Source organism: Simochromis diagramma, unplaced genomic scaffold (genome assembly GCF_900408965.1).
Source record: "Simochromis diagramma unplaced genomic scaffold, fSimDia1.1 OVJJ01000553.1, whole genome shotgun sequence".
NCBI classification, from domain to species: Eukaryota; Metazoa; Chordata; class Actinopteri; order Cichliformes; family Cichlidae; genus Simochromis; species Simochromis diagramma.
Window position 1 is genome coordinate 3,593,071 of NW_024387095.1, and position 19,587 is coordinate 3,612,657.

Sequence of the window (19,587 nt, forward strand, 5' to 3'; positions counted from 1 at the left end):
TAAAATAAAAAATAAAACTATATTAAAATAAAAAAATAAATATTTATTAAGCAATTTTGATAGGAAATTGCTTAATTTTAGAAATGTTTTTGCTCTTTTTGGTTCTATAAAATAGTTGTTTTCGTTTAGAATCATTCATCTTAGCAGAAGGATTTACATGAAAAGAGAAACAAATTAACTTTGAGTGAAAATGTAAATTTTTTGCACTCTCTGGTCAACTGACTCAGTGAATCAAATGACTCAAAAAATCGATTCACTTTGGTGAGTGACTCATTAAAACTCGATTCAGTAAAAAGAATCAAGTTTACCATCACTATTGCCCCCGGCTCGCTATCGAGCTAGTGGGTAACAGACTCTCCGAAAACGTCAGAGCGCTTTTGAAAATATGTGGTGTCTTGATAAACTGAGCAGATATTTGAGGTTTACAAAGCTACATTCTCGCCTTAAAATATGTTAAACGTTTATTTTGTGACCCAGGAAGAATAATAAGAGTAATATTAAAACTAACTAGCTGCCGCCATTGTTGGAAACTGAGCTGGGCTGCGCTATGAATTCTTATTCCTGCGTCTTTTGGGATCTAACAAAGCTTCAAACGACGCGTCGACTATTAAATCAGTCTTCGACGATTTTGATAGTCGACGTAATCGTGACTAGTCGACTAATCGTGGCAGCCCTAGTTCGTAATTAGCAAAACATCACAATCCATTAACTTTATTTCAAAGATTTATTTTAATTTGAATTGCACCGTCATCTTCCTCTTCTGCTTCTGTCTACTGAGGAGATGAGAATCTGCCAAAGAACAGGATGGACTTGGTCTTATTGTGTCTGATGAAGAAGAGGAAGGGGTGATCTGCTGTGAAGTGTGTGTCCGGTATATAACAACAAGTGCTGATCATAACACCTGTGGCTGCAGCGGCCTCTGTGCCCTCCTTGTTCACCTCCACAAAGGCCTTGTGGGCCACCGTAGACAGGAAGAGCCCCCCTTCACCGTTCATGCCAGACAGGTCAGCCCTTCCTGCACAGAACACGTCCTTCATACCCAGTTTAGCCAGAGGATCACTCAGTTCGTAGTCTTCCTCCAGCTTGAACTTTGGCAGGTGAAGGACAACCTCTGAACGGGTGCTCATGTTTTTCCTGTCGGTCCATTCATTCAGCCTCTCCTGTGTTAGCTCCTTCTCCAGCTGGAATACAGTTAATACATTTTGTCATATTTCTTTTGCTCATATTTAAATTCATTTTATACACGAAATCAGAAGCAGTCTGTTAAATGATCAAATTTAAGTAAACTGAAGCGAAGCAGAAGAGTTTTTGTCTTTTCTTTACAGGAACTTGTTTCTAGGCTGTGTACCTTCAGCAGAGGGTCTGAGCCGTCTGAGGACTCCTTAGGCAGCAGAATGAACATGCTGAGCTCCTCACCCACATAGGGCAGCTCCAGGATATGCAAATCATGGTCAGCAATGTATTTGTAGGGAAGCTTCTTCTTCTGGTACATCATCTGGACTGGTACGGTCTCATTCTGACACACAGGAAATCCAGGCGACCAGATCATGTTACCATAAAGCTTCTGATGGTGTTTACCTTAAACATTTTACAGTTTCCTGTATTCAGACTTTGTGTCCAGAATTTGTAACCTTCAGTTAAATTTCTACCTGTTTGATTTTAAAGGGCATCTCTTTGGTGTTTGCCTCTTTAAACGGGTTCTTCCAGTTGCCCTTAAAGTAGACAGCATTGACCAGAGCCAGTCTAGTATCTTCTTTGACTGTTCCTGGCTTCAGAAGGTCTTTTATCTTATCTGAAAGGAAATACAGAAACACAACAATATTTCATTATAATCCACAGAGGATGCTAAAATGATTCCCTGCTGTTCAGGCTGTGGAAGATGCACATTCTCACTTTCTGTCTGCTGCTCGACCCAGCTGTTGATCTCTGCTCTGCACACCTCTGGAGCTCCGATGAAGTCCACAGTCTTCAGGTCTGCCTGGTAGTTCTTATGTATGGTGTCAATGAAGTCCTGCAGAGAGCAGACATCTGTTTATTAATCCAGTCTTTGTAATGAAGAACTTTATGAAGAGAACTTTATGAAGAGAATCATTGATGTGGACACTCACTGGGAGGAAGTGGGCAGTGTTTTCTCCATAAAGACGGTTGGCTAGTTTCAGGATGTAGGAAGCAGACATTGAGTTGATTTCAGCGTTCAGTTTCTGGAAGTCTTCACCTGAGCTGAATGAGAGGGCCTGTGTGGCATTGAAGACAAAGACTGAAAGGATGTGACACTGAGCCTGAGTGACCCTAATGTAACAATTTATGGTCCAAAAGCAGAAAGTTGACAACTTTAATTTTTCAGAAAAAAAGAAAAGTAAGAACCCCCCCCCCCCAAAAAAAAACAAAAGACCTTGTCCTGTAAGTCATATTCCTTTTGGAAGGTTTACTGTATGATAAGGGGTATAATGGTTTTGTACATGTTAAGGATATGTCTCAGTACTTAGTACCAAATAATCCTACCAACATGGTATCAAAGTTAATAGCAGTGGCCATAATCTCCTGCAATGATTACATCCAGCGGTATTAGGAATAAAGGACATTTCTATTGTTTAGTTTAACTGTTGGTAGTTTGCCATGTTTGTGCCTTAGTATTTGCAACTTGTAAGACATGTGCTATTTAGCCAATTTATGTGCTACAGCAGTGTGTAGAACATACCTTTTGGAGCCATGGCACATATTTCACGTTCGGAAAAAATAAATAGGGTTAGGGGTTAGGGGGTTAGGCATGTTTCAAGTCCTACTGACACTGCTGGGCATACTCTGGACTTGGTCTTCACCTATGGTGTTTCCCTGAACACTTGAACTTAAATGACATTGTTTTTAGCGATCATAAGTCAGTTTCTTTTAATCTGTCAACTCAGAGTCTCCTTCCCAAGGTTTTATTAGGCGCACTCAATGACTTAATTACAGTAATAGGTAAAATAATATTCTCATTGTGTTCTTTAGATATATTGCCTCCCTCTGTCCTGTCTGGTACTCTCACCATCATTGTTCCCACATTGTTATCCATCATCAACAGTTCACTGAGGCAAGGTTGTGTTCCATCCTATTTAAAACATGCTGAGGTAATTCCACTTTTAAAAACACAGAATCTAGATGCTAGCTCTGCCAGTAATTATCAGCCTATTTCAAAATTCACATAAGTAAACTACTGGAAGAAATTGTAGAAAATCAGTTCAGCACCTTACTATGCAGATTACAGATTTTTGACCCTTTCCAGTCTGGCTTTCTAAAGCAGCACTCCACTGAGACCGCTCTCTTAAGGGTCTATAATGATTTGTCAATGGCTTCTGATGCAGGAAATTTTTCTGTGATCATTTTGCTTGATCTTAGAGCAGCCTTCAATATCATTGACCACAAAATGAACAGGCTGAAGGTTTTGGCTGGTATATCTGGATCTGCCTTAGACTGGTTTTCCTCCTACTTATCAGATAGGACCTTTTCTAAGACTGACAGGTTTACCTTTAACATTGCCCCCCTAACCTGCGGAGTTCCACAGGGTTCAGTTCTGGGTCCGTTATTATTTCCTTTTTACATGCTCCCTTTAGCTGGCATTATTCAATCATTTAGTGACATTTCTTATCATTTCTATGCCGATGACATTCGGCTGCATATGTCCTTTAAACCTCATCAGCTGGATAGGCTGTGCACCCTAGTCCAGTGCTTAACTCAGGTTTCTGGTTGGCTTTCTAGCAACTACCTTGTATTAAACATGGAGAAGACAGAGACCATGATCATAGCTCTTCCTGAACTACATTCTAAAATCAATCAGGTTGTTGCCCCTTTCTGTTCTTCTCCCAAGTCAAATATTCGAAATCTGGGAGTAATATTTGATTCTTCTCTGGGCCTGGACTCGCATGTAAAATCAATCAATCAATCAATCAATCAATCTTTATTTATAAAGCACTTTTCATGCAAAAAAAATGTAGCACAAAGTGCTTTACATGGTTAAAAGCAGCCCACCCTCCAACTCACTCCCCACACTCTCATTAACATAAACAATGTGAATACACACATATCCCCCCCCCCCCACACACACGCACACACACGCACACTTAAAGAGTAAAATTGGGCTGGGTACATATGTGCCAAGTGAGGAAACACTATAACAGGGAGCCGTCTGCACCAGGAGCCGGTCACAGACCGCAGCCTCCAGGCTGGGCACACAGCAGGAGGGAGGCAAAGAAGCCCCCCAACCCTCCGGCAGGCTGTTCCACAGACGAGGGCCATACCACTGAAAAGCTGCCTCTCCGTGAGTATGTGTCCTGACTTTAGGGACAATCAAAAGGCCAGTGCCAGAGGACCTCAGGGTCCGCGAGGGTTCATATGGTAAAAGCAGATCTGAGAGATAAGAAGGCCCAAGACCATTAAGACATTTAAAAACCAATAAAAGAACTTTAAAATCGATCCTGAAACACACGGGGAGCCAATGTAGCGATTCTAAAACCGGTGTAATGTGGGCCCGCCCTCTGGTCTTCATCAGCACATGAGCTGCCGAGTTTTGTAAAAGTTGTAAAGTTGAAAAAAATCTCTGTCTCGTTCCTGTTTCTTTCATTTAAAGAACATTTCTAAACTGTGAAAAATAGTCTCCTTAGCTGAACTGGAAAAAAATTGTTCATGCATTTGTGTCATTACGTTTAGATTATTGTAATGCCCTGTTTACCAGCTTGGACAAATCATCTCTTTCTCGCCTCCAAACTATACAAAATGCAGCGGCCAGGCTACTAACATCTTCTAGCAAGCGTGCTCACATTACTCCTATTTTATATTCTTACATTGGCTCCCAATAGATTTTAGAATACACTTTAAAATTCTTGTTTTAACACTAAATGCACTAAACGGCCAGGACCCAGATCATTTATCCAAGCTTCTCATAAAATATACTGCTGCTGCTTGTCTCTGCTCACAGACTCAGAGTTTGTTGGTTGTTACCCGTACACGACTGAAGACCAAAGGGGACAGATGCTTTCAGTCTGTGGCACCAAGGCTGTGGGACAGTTTACCACCACAACTACGTTTGGTTGACTCTGTGGAATCCTTTAAAAAGCAGTTAAAAACTTTTCTTTTTAAACAAGCCTTCTGTTGATCAACACTTTTTAAATTTTCATTTAATCTTTTATATTGTGTATATTGTCTATTTTGTTACTTAACTTTCTGTTTATTTTAATCTTTGTGTACAGCGCTTTGTGACGGCCTGTCTATGAAAAGCGCTTAATAAATAAACTCTACTTACTTACTTAAAATAAATAAAATAAATAATAATCACACGGCATACCACCAAACAAAAATGACAAAAAAAGGATATTGACAATTTTTCCCCGCGCACCAGGTATAGAAGAATTAGCTCAGTTTGTCCCCAGTATAACTTTTTTGTTGTTTTTTTCTGACCACTACTCATGCTAGGGCCTTCATCCAGGTGAGAAATTTCTCCAGGGCCCAGGTCAGATTGACTACTTTTTCTCTTCTGTTGCTATTACACACGCTGTATCGTCTAACAGCATGACCATTATGTAATTTCTTCTTCGTTTTCTTCTGCTTACTGGCAGTTGGCAACTAATTTAATTAGAGCAGGTAGTTGTACTGCCTGCTAGTGGAAGACAACGTAATTGTTCTGCAAGTTACTCACGCCGGTCGCAGGAACCAGATAATCTTCAACGTAACACTTGATCATCTCTCACGGCACTATGCGCCGGCACAGTGGTTGGGAAACACTGGTCTACAGTGACCCCTTGTGGACACTGAGATATTGCGGTGATGAGTAGATGTGATTGTGACTCTACTAATTATGATATTGCCTGTTTCTGTTTTCAGAAAATCATGCTCATAAGTCACACCTACTGTATACTCCACAACAATAAGTTCAAGTATGGCTGCACCAAATTTGGATTGAGCCTGGAAACATCTCTGATGTAAACAATTCTTCTGTGGAACTTAGTTAAAGACAGTTAACCCAACTCCTGCGGTCTTTCTGAAAGAAGACTTAGTCCAGACTTGTATACCCAGACTTCATGTATTTCTGTATGTATTAATGCATATAGTCTATAGTGTGGATGGGTCCTTATTCTGGTTACAATCTTAAATAATGGTTTGTTTTCAACACACTAACAATACACTAACATGGGATGAACATGTGGAAGATCTACTTCTTTTGCTACTAAAGCCAGTTTGATATATGTTATTTGCACATCCATAGAGTTAAGGTTCAGAACGACTGCATGTTTTGCAGTGGTTCTTACAGAAAAGCTGCAAGTGTAAAGCATTTGCTTGGCACTGGCAATATATCAGGGTTTAGCACCAAAACATCTTAGTTAACCAAAATAAAAATAGAAACGAGACTTTTGAAATAAAATCTTAAATTAACTGAAATGACATTAGTAATGGAAAACTAACTACATTTTTTTTAAAGGAAATATCCTTTAAAAACTGTTACTACAACTTGCCTATTGAGGCTTTGATGGAAGTGTTTATTGAGTGTACAAATAAAATAATATTAGAAGAAGGGAACAAACTTTATCTTAATTCTAAGAAATGTCCTCAGCTTGAATCAGTTAAGTAGAAGATGAATAAAATAAAATATGGGGGAAAAAAAACCTTTGTTTTTATGCTGCCTACATTGTAGAGTGTGACTTTGTCCCATTCCCTACTCATTATCCTGTTTAGAGACAAAGTGGGATACAGAAAGATGAGGGAACCCTAAAATCGGTCACAGTGGCTCAATGTGGGGAAAAGAATCACAACTCATAACAATTTCTATTGTGAGTTTTAGATTTTCTTAACGTACAGGCTGTGATCAGCTGATCTGAGCTACTGCTGCTCTGAGGTTTACTGCTCTTTGTGAATTTACACAACTCAATTCAACAAGATGTTAGCAGAAGTTGTCCTGATGGATTCCATCCTCTGCACTGGCAGTACACTGTTTATGTTGTCTTTATACTAGACCAGAGGTGGGGACCTCCAAGGCCTCAAAGGCAGGTCTCCTGCAGGTTTTAGATGTCACCCGGGGTCAGCACACCTGAATCAAATGATTAGTTCATTACCTCTGGAGAACTTCAAGACATGTTGAGGAGTAGGGCTGGGTTTCAATTATCGATTTATCGATTAAAATCAATTTTAGCTTGAATAATGGATATTATTATTTTTAAATATAAATATATTTTGCCAGAAATGCCAGAATCTCAGGTTAAATCTTTCATTTCAACAACCACCAAACAGCTGAAACAGCAAATGAGAGCAAATAAACGAATTCCACACAAAGACGTAAACACCAAGCACAGACCCGACGCATCAGAAACTGAGATGTCAGCTTTCTCACCCAACAACACGTACACGGACACGCCGTCAGGGCTGAAAGCCGATGGCTCACAGATTCTGAAGCTGCAGGTTTTGTCACTCTGACCAAAATTCACTGAACCAGCAGCAAAATAAGATCAAAACTGCGCTTCACATTTGATAAACATCGTCATTAATTCCCTCTTACTTTTGCTGTTTTTCTTCCACCACGATAAAATTCACACTTCCTGCACAGCTCTGTCTCTCAGTACTTCAAGAACAGTTTCCCATCTCAAATGTCTGTTTTCTGATTATTTGTTTGCTTATTACGCTGTTCCCCCCCCCACAAATGACCTCCGACAAGTAAGCCTCATTTCCGCTGTTCAATACCGCAGAAATGTGTTTTATCCTCGGTTACTTTGGCACAAAGGCATCTGCTGTGATGCTCACACCTCTGATGAAGTCTCGCAAGTCTCAGTACTGATAAATTTCTCTGAATCGGGGATTAAATCAGGACCTTGTGAATCGGAGAGATTTTAAATCAGCTGTCAGACTGTACAATCAGAACTGCTCCCAACAAACATAGATGTTTACATCAGTGCAGTAACTTGTACTATTTTATCAACCGATTCACACTATAACCAGTGTTTGCCTCTTATCTGTATTTAATTTTATTGAATTTAATAACGGTACAGTACTCTGTTTTTGGTAACCATTGTCCTTGATATAAATATGTAAAATTTGTGTATGTTTCTGTTCTGTGGCTTGTGTGCTGTTTGTTTGTATATGTGTCTTTCTTGCTGCTGTTACACCCAAATTTTCCCTTGTTGGACAATTAAAGGATTTTTCTTCAGTTACTAAATTCAAGCATCATCAGCTGAGCTTCAAATTCAGGCGATCGTGGCTCAAGAGTTGGGAGTTTGCCTTGTAATCGGAAGGTTGCCGGTTCAAGCCCCGGCTTGGACAGTCTCAGTTGTTGTGTCCTTGGGCAAGACACTTCACTGGCGCCTACTGGTGGCGCCAGTGTCCGGCAGCCTCGCCTCTGTCAGTGCGCCCCAGGATGGCTGTGGCTACAATGTAGCTTGCCATCACCAATGGGTGGATGACTGGATGTGTAAAGCGCTTTGGGGTCCTCAGGGACTAGTAAAGTGCTATACATTCATCTCTGTCATACTCTGCACCACAGCCACTGTGCACTAGTCAGACATGTCTAACCTGTTTATCCTGCACTAAAGTGCAGAGCATTGTAATGTAATGCAGTCTTTAAATAACACAGTTCGTCTACCTCAGTTTGATTAGCAGCATGTTTCACAATATCATCAAAACAAAACAAAACAGCTAGCTGTTTCTTTTCTCCCTCTGTGAAATTCAGCAGCTTGACCTTTAGCTGCAACACACTGTGAGACTTATGCTTGCTCCTTTCCAGTATTGCTAGTGTCAAGGGATTTTTGTTTTTATATAATTTGATCAGCTTCATGAAATGTGCTTTTTCTGTTTACTAAGCAATCTATATGTCTATGTGACTTTTCACCTAAATACTTTTGTGATGAACTTATTCAGCTACTAAACCACTTCCTGTTTTTAAAGATTTTTAGAAATCCCCTGTCAGCTAGCTAGATGGTGAACCACAACTTATGGAGATCTGCATTCATGCCACAGTTGTAGCCAATTAAATAAATAAAAACATAAATAAACAAAAAACACTGACCCATTGACGTCTGGCAAATAGCTTGTTTCCCACAAGCTTTTGAAACACGTTTAAACTAAATACCAAAAGGTGAATTTTATTTATTCATAAACTTACAGAGGTTGAGAGATTATGCAGTTTATCTATAGACAGCAGCAATGTGTGTTTTTTATAGAGACAAACAAAACAGAAATGTTTTTTTTTTCTATATGGAAAAACGCAGACGGCCATATCTGACAAGACGTTTTGTGAAAACAGGTCAGACTGACTGCTTTTAAAATGCAACGAGGTCTTGAAGTTGCACAGGCACCATGCTAGCAGATCAACTGATGGCGTGGTGCCTGTGCAGTGAGCTGACCTGAGCCATCAGTGTCTGCATGGCTGAGCTGCAGTGTCTCCTTTAGCTCCCAGGTAGCCCTGGCCATGGTCCATCCTTGCTCAGAGGGGAAACAAGGATGTTTCCAGCAGGGTTTGTCTGGCTCAGAGTGCCGAACAGCTCCAAGACAAAGGCTGTGTTTGAGCTGCTGACGGCGGACATGGTTGATGGTGTTCTCCTGTAACATGCAAACAACCGTTTAAGCTGCTACAGCATTACATACCGGAAACACAACAAGAGACTTTAGATTAAAGCATCGAGAAAAAGTGACTTTTTTAGGAGAGCGCATACAGACAGAAACAACCGGAGCTGCCCCACCCACTGAACCTAAGACACCGGACACGGTGCAGCCCGTTTCAGAAACTTGTCAGCAAAGACTCTCTGCTCACTTATATGAGACTACAAGCTACTAAAACGAAGACAAATCCAGCGGACTACCTCATTTACATGTTGAGACACGAGTCTAACTGCAGTCCCTTGCTAGATAGCCAAATCAGCCCAGTACCACTCTGAAGAGCTGCATGATGAAGGTGTGCGACGTCTTGTGTCCAGACAAAACGCAGATTTTGGCAAATGTGAGCCTGATTTAAGAACACAGTTGTGTGAAAGAAGCAAAAACTTCATTGCATACTCTCTTGCTGTGGATGAAAGTACAGACATGATGGACATTGCACAGCTGACCATCTTCATCCGTGGAGTGTAAATATTAGAAATTAAATCGATGCACGGGACAACGACAGGAAAATACTTTTTTTTTTTTTTTAAACGTATGTCAAAGTGTAACCGACATGATTGCCCTGGGACAACAGATCGGGCGCTGGTGGTGTTGCAGTGTTGTGCAGGATGTAGGATCTAGTAAAGATGCAGGAGGAGAACTGTACCGGTGAGTTAACAGCATATCACTGCATCACACACCAGGAAACGCTGTGTGGTACAGTCCTAAAAATGATGAGCACGTAATGATCACCGTACCGCAAACCGTAAATTTTATCTGGGCTAAAAGTTTAAATCACCTTCAATTTCAGTCTTTTATGTGGGAAATAGATTCAGAGTTTGCCGACATTCCTTATCATACTGAGGTCTGTTGGCTGAGTTGGGGGAAAAGCTCTCCATAGAGTTTTTGAGCTCAGCAAGGAAATCTGTCAGTTCATGGATATGGCATGTATGATGCGGTGAAGGCATTTCAAGTGAAACTGTCACAAATGCACCAGTGCAACCTGCCTCACTTTCCCTGTTGCCAAGTAATGTTGAACCAAGTCAGCGGACTTTGCTCCGTCTACATGCGGCTCCAACCTTGTGTATGCTTTCATTTATTTTTTCTGTGGTTTTTGGCAGCATGTTCATATTTCTAATTTGCATAATTGTGACAGGATATATATTTTATGGAGAGCAAAATATTTAAAGTTAAAGTTTATTTTTTTAAGTTTATTTATTCTGGAATAATATTCCTGTGTTTTTATTCATATTTATGTTTTTTAAAAAAAACATTGTTTTAGTGTGTTTAAAAAATGTTTATCTTGTTTGGCCTGCAACATAAAGTGTGCCTTGAGTTTTGGCCCCCTATGCAATTGAGTTTGACACCCCTGTTTTAAACCTGGGTGTCTGTCTGCTGAATCCAAGTTAGAAGCTGGAGAGGAGGAGCCTGGAAGCAGGAGGCTCTGCCCCCGATTCTACTTTTAAATATCCTAGGAACCCAGTGTCGGTCCTAGCCTGTTTGGTGCCCTGGGCGAACACTCCCTCTGGCGCCCCCCCCCCCCCCCCCCCCCCCCCCCACACACACACACACACACACACACACACACAGACAAAACATATTAAGGATTGTACATTAACATAAAGCTGTTGTACACACACACACATATGAAGAGAGAGAGAGTATGCATAGTATGCAAACGGCTACCAAACAGCCATCATAATTCGTCATACAATGAGAACAGGACAAATCAACAATTGACAATGACTAATTAATATTAAAATCTGTAACATAATGTATTGTTTGGAGTTTAGTCTGTTACTGTTACTATTTTTACCATTTCTTCTTGCAGCAAATGTAATGCACATAATTTCCTTAGGGATTAATAAAGTATTCTGATTGTTTCAGGATGACATGCCATTATCCAATGACACATCTGCTTACCTGTATCTTTTGCTCGTTTCTCTTCCTCTTCTTTTCTCTTTTTTCTAAACTGAGCACCTGATGGCTTTGAAATTTTCTTGTCCATCTTCCATTGGTTTTAATTTTGTACTCCAGTATGAACACCCATCCCTCAATCCATTGATCACCACAACATGTCCTAACACACCTAAACCTTAGTTCACAGATTCACTTTGTCTAGGGTGCATTTCTGAGATTTCACACAACCCAGGATTCAAATCATGGGCTTGGATTTACAACATTATAAATGAAATACGCTCTATTTGGAAGCAGCAGGGCCCCCTCCCCTTTTGACGGGTTGTGTGTGAGACTTTAAATCATCAAACTGTAAATTTTAAATTGTTATTGATCCCTTTACCCCTGGTCCTAAAGTGTATATTTATTTTCTTACTCTTATTATATATATTGTTTGTTTACTTGCACTGCTGTAACTGGAGCCTCGTCGTCTTGTCTCTCTATATACTGGACTGTAGCGGAGATGACAATAAAGTTTACTTTGACTTCAGCAGCAAGCAGGCGCACCGAGGGCTCTCGCGCTCACTTTTCGTGTATAGAATTTCGAAAAAACATCGGTGCAAATTATAAGTCTGTATTATAATGTCTGCTGTTTTCCTGTTTGTTGGTTTGTTTTTATTTTGTTTTATTTTGCGAGTTGGTTTTTAGATGCTGCTCCAGCCGGTCAGAGAATCCCCCGCCGCCCCGCCCTCTCCTCTCTGCGCCGCAAGCAGCAGGCGCACCTCGCAGACGAAGGGCGCCCTTACTCCCAGGAAATGGGCGATAGAAAACCGATCGGTGCCTATGCCATTCCCAATATGCGCTGGCTGACGTCGGGGCAGCATGAGTACGAGCATTTTTTTTTTTTTTTTTGCCGATGCCCGTGATGCCGCCCCCCACCACGATGCCGCCCCGGGCAACCGCCCGTGTCGCCCGTATCAAAAACCGCTACTGTAGGAACCACAAGTAAGCCTGCAGTCTGGAAGTGAAGTGCTCTACTGTGAGGTCTTGAGATAAGATTGCCACTACCAGCCTCAGAAACCAATAAACCTTATATGTCACTGCAACATTATCCCATTAGTCTTTAGCCCTGGAGATACTTTGCTATAAGATTCAGAATACAAAGCGCAATGACTGCTTTATATGTGATGGAAGGTTTGAAACCAAGATCCAAAAGGCCAGAGGGAGTTGGCTTGTTGGCAGCTTGTTATTAAGAGTTAGTTGGCTATGGCCGTAGCTCAGTCAGGTCTTGGGTTAAAAAAACAGAAGTGCAATATGTCCATAAGTGAGGCTTTATAATCTAATAATAAAAAAAGAGTCAAAACTCTGGCTGCTGGTCTAGAACAATAGAATATGCACACTAAAGAGCCATCCTTAATAACTCTGATCAGCCACTTTGCAGCAACTTCATCAAACAAAGAACATCAGTACTGGAAGACTCCTCTCTCTCTAAAACCATTCACACCCACAGCCATCACGCATTTTATTTTTCATGAAAATAGCAGATGAGCTATGTCAAACAGTACATTTCCATTTGGGATAAATAAAGTTCTTATGACCTTTATTTCTTCTTCTTTTTTAGAGAATAAATTATATGTTTTTCAAAGACTTGTCAAGGATGAATTCCCAGCTACGAGGGAGCAATGGCACAAGGGGAGGCCCTCCCGAAGCTGAGACTGAGCAAAACTGGAGAGATGTCTGTTAGAAAGAAGCATCACACTACACCAGCATCAAATGGCTAATGGTTTTAATAGCTGAACAAAACGAATCTATATCACATATCGAGACTTCAACAAGGAGTCTGAGGCATAAAGAGCTAAAAACACCAGGGCCTGACACGGTCCACACCTTTTAGCTAAAGAGCCACTCCATGATGGACACTCAGCAAAAACAAATGGACTTTTAGGGACAAAAATGGGTGACTAGAAAGTCATAAGGTTTATGATTTTCAGCAGAAATACTGTGAGCAACAAAAATATGAAAAAGGTTTTCTGGTCTAAGGGACAACACAGACAATTCTGTTCATTTTACAAGTAGTTTTAATCCCATACTGATCTTTAGTGTATTCTATAGTATTCTTGTAGTAAAAAAAGTAAAACAAGAGCCAGACTTGTGACTTGTTTGAGAAGCAGAGTGCATCAGTGTTTTTATAAATAAAGAACTGTGTGCAACTGAGAAGCTGTGTCGATGCAATCTGTGCCACAATACCATTCTGTTCAAAATAAACTAATAAAAGACTGGACCGATTAAAAGCCTTAATTTCTACATTCATTTCTACAGCCACTGTTTCCAATATTAACCCCCCCCCCCCCCCCCAACAAAAACCCAACGTAATTAAGAATGAATTAATGTAAAATAATCAAACTTTATTCGCGAATAAAGCAAAATACAATTTCTTAATTAATTCAACATCACAAAATAAAGGCTTCATTTATACTGTTTTTAAGATGTTTTATTTTAATTTGAACCATCCTTTTCCCTTACTGAGGAGATGAGAATCGGCCAAAGAACAGGATGGACTTGGTCTTATTGTGTCTGATGAAGAAGAGGAAGGGGTGATCTGCTCTGAAGTGTTCCTCCCTCAACATGCAGAATGCTACCATTCCAGCTGTGGCTGCAGCGGCCTCTGTGCCCTCCTCGTTCACCTCCACAAAGGCCTTGTGGGCCACCGTAGACAGGAAGAGCCCCCCTTCACTGTTCATGCCAGACAGGTCAGCGCTTCCTGCACAGAACACGTTCTTCATACCCAGTTTAGCCAGAGGATCATTCAGCTCGTAGTCTTCCTCCAGCTTGAACTTTGGTAGGTGAAGGACAACTTCTGAATCAACATCCATGTTTTTCCTGTCGGTCCATTCATTCAGCCTCTCCTGTGTTAGCTCCTTCTCCAGCTGGAACACAGTTAATACATTTTATGGCATCTTTGTTGTTTAATTTTAACATTGTAAACATCACCTGAGAGCTACTCTATAGTCATTAAACTTTGATAATAAAGCAAAATGCTGACTTTTCTTTATAGGTATTTATTACTAAGTTCTTTACCTTCAGCAGAGGGTCAGAGCCGTCCGAGGACTCTGCAGGTAGAAGAACAAACATGCTGAGCTCCTCATTCACGTAGGGCAACTCCAGGATCTGCAGACCATGGTCATGAATGTAGTTGTAGGGCAGCTTCTTCATCTGGTACATCATCTGGACTGGTACGGTCTCATTCTGACAAACAGCAAACACAAGAAATCCATCTTACTTGAGTTAAATTGCTTTCTCTGTTTAAACTGTATGTCCCCATACTTAAAACAAGATTACATTTAATTTTTACCTGTTTGATTTTAAAGGGCATCTCTTTGGTGTTTGCCTCATCAAATGGGTTCCTCCAGTTGCCCTTGAAGTAGATAGCATTGACCAGAGCCAGTCTGGTATTTGAGCGTACTGTTCCTGGCTTCAGAAGGTCTTTTATCTTATCTGAAAGGAAATACAGAAACACCACAATATTTCATTATAATCCACAGAGGATGCTAAAATGATTCCCTGCTGTTCAGGCTGTGGAAGATGCACATTCTCACTTTCTGTCTGCTGCTCCACCCAGCTGTTGATCTCTGCTCTGCACGCCTCTGGAGCTCCGATGAAGTCCACAGTCTTCAGGTCTGCCTGGTAGTACTTCTGTGTGGCGTCAAGGAAGTCCTGCAGAGAGCAGACATCTGTTTATTAATCCAGTCTTTGTAATGAAGAACTTTATGAAGAGAATCATTGATGTGGACACTCACTGGGAGGAAGTGGGCAGTGTTTTCTCCATAAAGACGGTTGGCTAGTTTCAGGATGTAGGATGCAGACGGTGAGTTGATGTCAGCGTTCAGTTTCTGGAAGTCTGCATGGACGCCTTCACCTGAGCTGAATGAGAGGGCCTGTGTGGCATTGAAGACAAAGACTGAAAGGATGTGACACTGAGCCTGAGTGACCCTAATGTAACAATTTATGGTCCAAAGGCAGAAAGTTGACAACTTTATTTTTTCAGCATCATGTTTAATAATAAGCCTTACTGTGAAACTGCTATATGCTGTTAATATATTTAATATTTACTTTTCATGTCTATAGGAGGCTATTATGATGTGTTATGCTAGAGTTTATTATTCATGTGCTTGACCACTGTCCCAGTTTCCAAAAATTCTTATTGCAGCTAAATTTTTGTGGTTTAGCTGCAGGGGAGGGGTGGAGCAGTGGGTTCAGGGTGTGGTGTCAGGAGAGGCTGACTCACGCACCTGACCATCATCAAATCATGTCTCTCCTTTTAAGGATGTTGCTGGGACCGGAGTAGGAAGCCATGTGGAGTGCTGAAAGGAGAAGGCATCTGAAAAGCTGCGCGAACGAAGTAGGTAAAAAAAAAAAACCATGTCAAAAAAACACCTATAAACGTTTAACACCCGGGAAATGGCCTAGCTTGCGGCTATGCAGCGGGAGAATGCTTCAGTGTTTCACCGCCAGTAGGAACAGCTGCAGGACCAGTCGAGCATCTGAATGTAGTCGAGCATCAGGTCGCTCGGGCTGGCTATTTGCCGACACATCTGCCGCTCCCAGCTGTGTCCCACTACCATACGGGAAAGGGAGATGGCCCCCATGCTTTCCTGGAGGTCTTTTGGGCCACAGCAGAAGCGTCCCATTGGCTGGAGGAGTTCTTCACCACCATGGCCCACCGCCACGGAGCAGCAGCTGCGAGAGGCACTAACCTGCTTACCTCTGCTTTTTCTCCACAGGTCCTGGTGGCTACACATCCTCTCCTTGATCTGAGAGGGGTATACAGCGTACCAGTAAGGTGTCAAGGGGGTATACACCAGGCCTTGGTGGACATGGGCTGCACGCAGACCCTGGTTCACCAAACACTGATTCGAACCAGGGAATTGTTGGAGGCAGAGTGGGTGGAGCTTAGCTGTGTGCATGGGGACATACATGAACATCCCATAGTGCAGCTGCAAATTAAATACAAGGGCAAAACACAGAGTAAAGGCTGGAGTTAACCCACAGCTGACACATCCCTTAATTCTGGGGACAGATTGGCCGGGGTATAATAACCTGCAGCGTCTGTGCTGCGCTAAGTGGTGATGCGGGGGTCGTGTGGCGCTGCCGGCTTGAGTTATTCACTCCTGGAAGAGTTTCTGCTGGAGCAGTCTTGGAAGGACACCCTGCGCTCAGCCTTCAACCAAGTGATAAAAATTAATGTTCACATGGTGCACCTTGAAAAAACATTTTATTTAACCAAAATAAAAACAGAAACAAGACTTTTGAAAGAAGAATGAGAAAACTGGGATACAGAAAGATGAGGGAACCCTAAAATCGGTCACATTAGCTCAGCGTGGGGGAAAGAATCTCATCTCGCAATAATTTCTATTGTGAGTTTTAGATTTTCTTAATGTACGAGCTGTGATCAGCTGATCTGAGCTACTGCTGCTCTGAGATTTACTGCTCGTTGTGGATTTACACAACCAAATTCAACAACATGTCAGCAGAAGTTGTGCTGGCTGACTTCCATCCTCTACACTGGCAGTACACTGTTTATGTTGTCTTTATACTAGACAGTAAAAAACTGGAATAAAGGAGGAATTCAGTTAATGCTGTACTGCAATCTAACCTGTTTATCCTGCACTAAACTGCAGAGCATTGTAATGTAGTCTTTAAATAACACAGGTCGTCTACCTCAGTTTGATTAGTAGCATGTTTCACAATATCATCAAAACAAAACAGCTAGCTCTCTTTCTGTTCTCCCTCTGTGAAATTCAGCAGCTGGACCTTTAGGTAACAACACACTGTGAGACAAACTCCACACAAACAGTTTGTGTGTTTGCTGATATTTATTGAGCTGATAGAAACCTTGCCTTTAAGACTACCTGCCACTCAAAAAACATCACTCCCTTTATGCTTGCTCCTTTCCAGTATTGCTAGCTAGATGGTGAAGTACCACAACCACAACTTATGCAGATCTGCTCTCATTCCACAGTTGTGGCCAAATAAATAAATAAATAAAAACATAGATAAACAAAAAACACTGACCCATTTTACCCTCTCAGGCTCAAATTAAGTTTTTGTTGCTAATGCACAAAAGAATACCTGCAGTGGTATTTCTGAGTAAAAAAAAAACCTCATAAAATATGTATGTGGGGTAATCAGGTTGTTAGCTTTTAACTGTTGCAAATCTGCAACGCCTGCCTTGAGAGGGTTAACCACTGAGTAAGGCACTTTTGAAGCTTCTATCTCTTTTAATGCGACATCAGAATCAGAATACTTTATTAATCCCGAAGGAAATTATGGGTTACAGCAGGCAGCACGCTAATGGCCCTTGGTGATTGACGTACACAAATATGTACATCAATCTTTCAAGATTTGTATCCATGTACTCCATTCTATTCGGGGAGTACTTCAATGCAGAAAGAGTCTCCAAAAATAACCCATGATTTGTTTGTGCTGTTGTTACACACATTAGTCTCATTTGGAAGTTAATCATCTTCTTTGCAGTTTTTTTTAAATTGAGGTTTCTAATCCAAATTGTGAAACTGATACTACCGTAATATCATTCATTCATTAGCCTGCTGCCTGTCACACTGGAGATTAAACTGTATTAGATGAAACTCTCCCAGTATAAAAGTCATTATTCTATGTAAAGGACAAGCGAGGATTTATAACTATGGATTAAAGCTGTCAAAACCAAACTGTTTTTTTAAACTGAAATTAATGTTCACCTGCCAGTTTTTCTTTTACAGTGTTCTGTTTTTTAAGCAAACAATAGATATCTTGTTGAGAGGCGTTTATTGAGGTCAAAGTCCAGATGCTGTTTCAGTGCCTCTCCCAGGACACACCTTTCAGTTTATGGTTAGGCGGGTATTTGGGCCAATACTGATAGACTAAGCGCAAAAGTCACAAGATATATATATATATTTTTTAAAAACTCTCATAATGTATCACTACTTTATTTAGGACTACTAAAAGTTGTGCAAAAATGCAGTGCAGGGAACAAGTGACAGTGTGCTGACCTGAGCCATCTGAGCTGCAGTGTCTCCTTTAGCTCCCAGGTAGACCATGGCCAGGGCTGAGCTGATGCTCAGAGGAGAGATAAAGATGTTCCCGGCAGAGTTTGCCTGGCTCAGAGTGCGGAACAGCTCCAAGGCAAAGGCTGTGTTTGAGCTGCTGACGGCGGACATGGCTGACGACGTACGGTTTTCCTGTAAAGTGCAACAAAACTAAAAATAAATAATGCACTATACGCATTTTGTCATGTAACACAATCCGCAATGCATATGAACCTTTACATTTTAAACACCCTAAACCGTCACTACAGAAACATAGAGCAAATTCAAGAAGCAGCTGAATGTAAAACACGGGATAAAAGTATAAGGCAAGTTACCGGGATTTAAACCGTCACACGTCAACTTTAGCAGGTGTAAATACGCATCTCAAATACAAATACAGCTCGTCGCTCGATGTGCGTTGGTACGAAAGCAGAAGTTGTTTTTACATTACCGAATGTTCCTGCGGCTGAAGTACGGTTTGCTCGCAGAAAAACAGGGAAAGTGAAAGCAAAACGTAAAGGAAGGCAAAATTTCCCCAAAATATCCTAGAAACGGTGAGGGGATCCGAAGGCTGACCGCTGCTCATTTATACAGAGCGCACAGTGTGGTGTGACAGGACAGGCTTCAGTGTGGGTGGGTGGAACGCGTGAATGGGCGATAAGTCACTGACGGTGACAAAACACGGTATTATACTGAGGAAGAAACAAAAATGCAGTTGGACAGAGCTGTGGACGTGTTTGTACAACCTGTAGAACACCACACTGTGCTGTCGGCACCACACAAAACTTCCATCCACGTTTTTCACGTGTGTTTATTTAATATATGGGGGTTTTTTTTATGCTGTTCAAAGATTGCGTGGTGAGCTTACCAAGACAAAACCCCACCCATCTACCTGAGTGGCAACTAGCGTAACACTTGCTGACAAAGCAGAGTTCACTTTTTTTAATGTAAATCTGTGTAATGTCTTCAAACTATAGTCTAAATCAGGGGTGTCAAAAATAAGGATCGGGGGCCATTA

General features: G+C 41.3%; 1 protein-coding gene across 4 annotated transcripts; it reads right to left on the minus strand.

Annotated features, from left to right (window-relative positions):
* Positions 1-742: 742 nt before the first annotated feature.
* LOC120742889 (leukocyte elastase inhibitor-like) lies at positions 743-19,230 on the minus strand. 4 transcript variants are annotated; one of them, XM_040046378.1, is made up of 8 exons: positions 19,021-19,228; positions 18,534-18,722; positions 15,282-15,419; positions 15,081-15,198; positions 14,837-14,979; positions 14,563-14,730; positions 14,084-14,411; positions 756-850 (listed from the first exon to the last, which is right to left on the minus strand). In XM_040046378.1, exons 1-8 carry the CDS (start codon positions 19,153-19,155, stop codon positions 771-773), a joined length of 1,299 nt encoding a protein of 432 aa, XP_039902312.1. In that variant the 5' UTR covers positions 19,156-19,228; the 3' UTR covers positions 756-770. The 4 variants fall into 4 exon arrangements, with proteins under 4 accessions (XP_039902310.1, XP_039902313.1, XP_039902312.1 ...); XM_040046376.1 differs by lacking the exons at positions 14,084-14,411; positions 14,563-14,730; positions 14,837-14,979 and adding exons at positions 1,349-1,516; positions 1,650-1,792 and having other exon boundaries at positions 743-1,181; positions 19,021-19,230; XM_040046379.1 differs by lacking the exons at positions 14,084-14,411; positions 14,563-14,730; positions 14,837-14,979; positions 19,021-19,228 and adding exons at positions 1,349-1,516; positions 1,650-1,792; positions 18,904-18,999 and having other exon boundaries at positions 743-1,181; positions 18,534-18,720.
* Between the last annotated feature and the right edge of the window lie 357 nt (positions 19,231-19,587).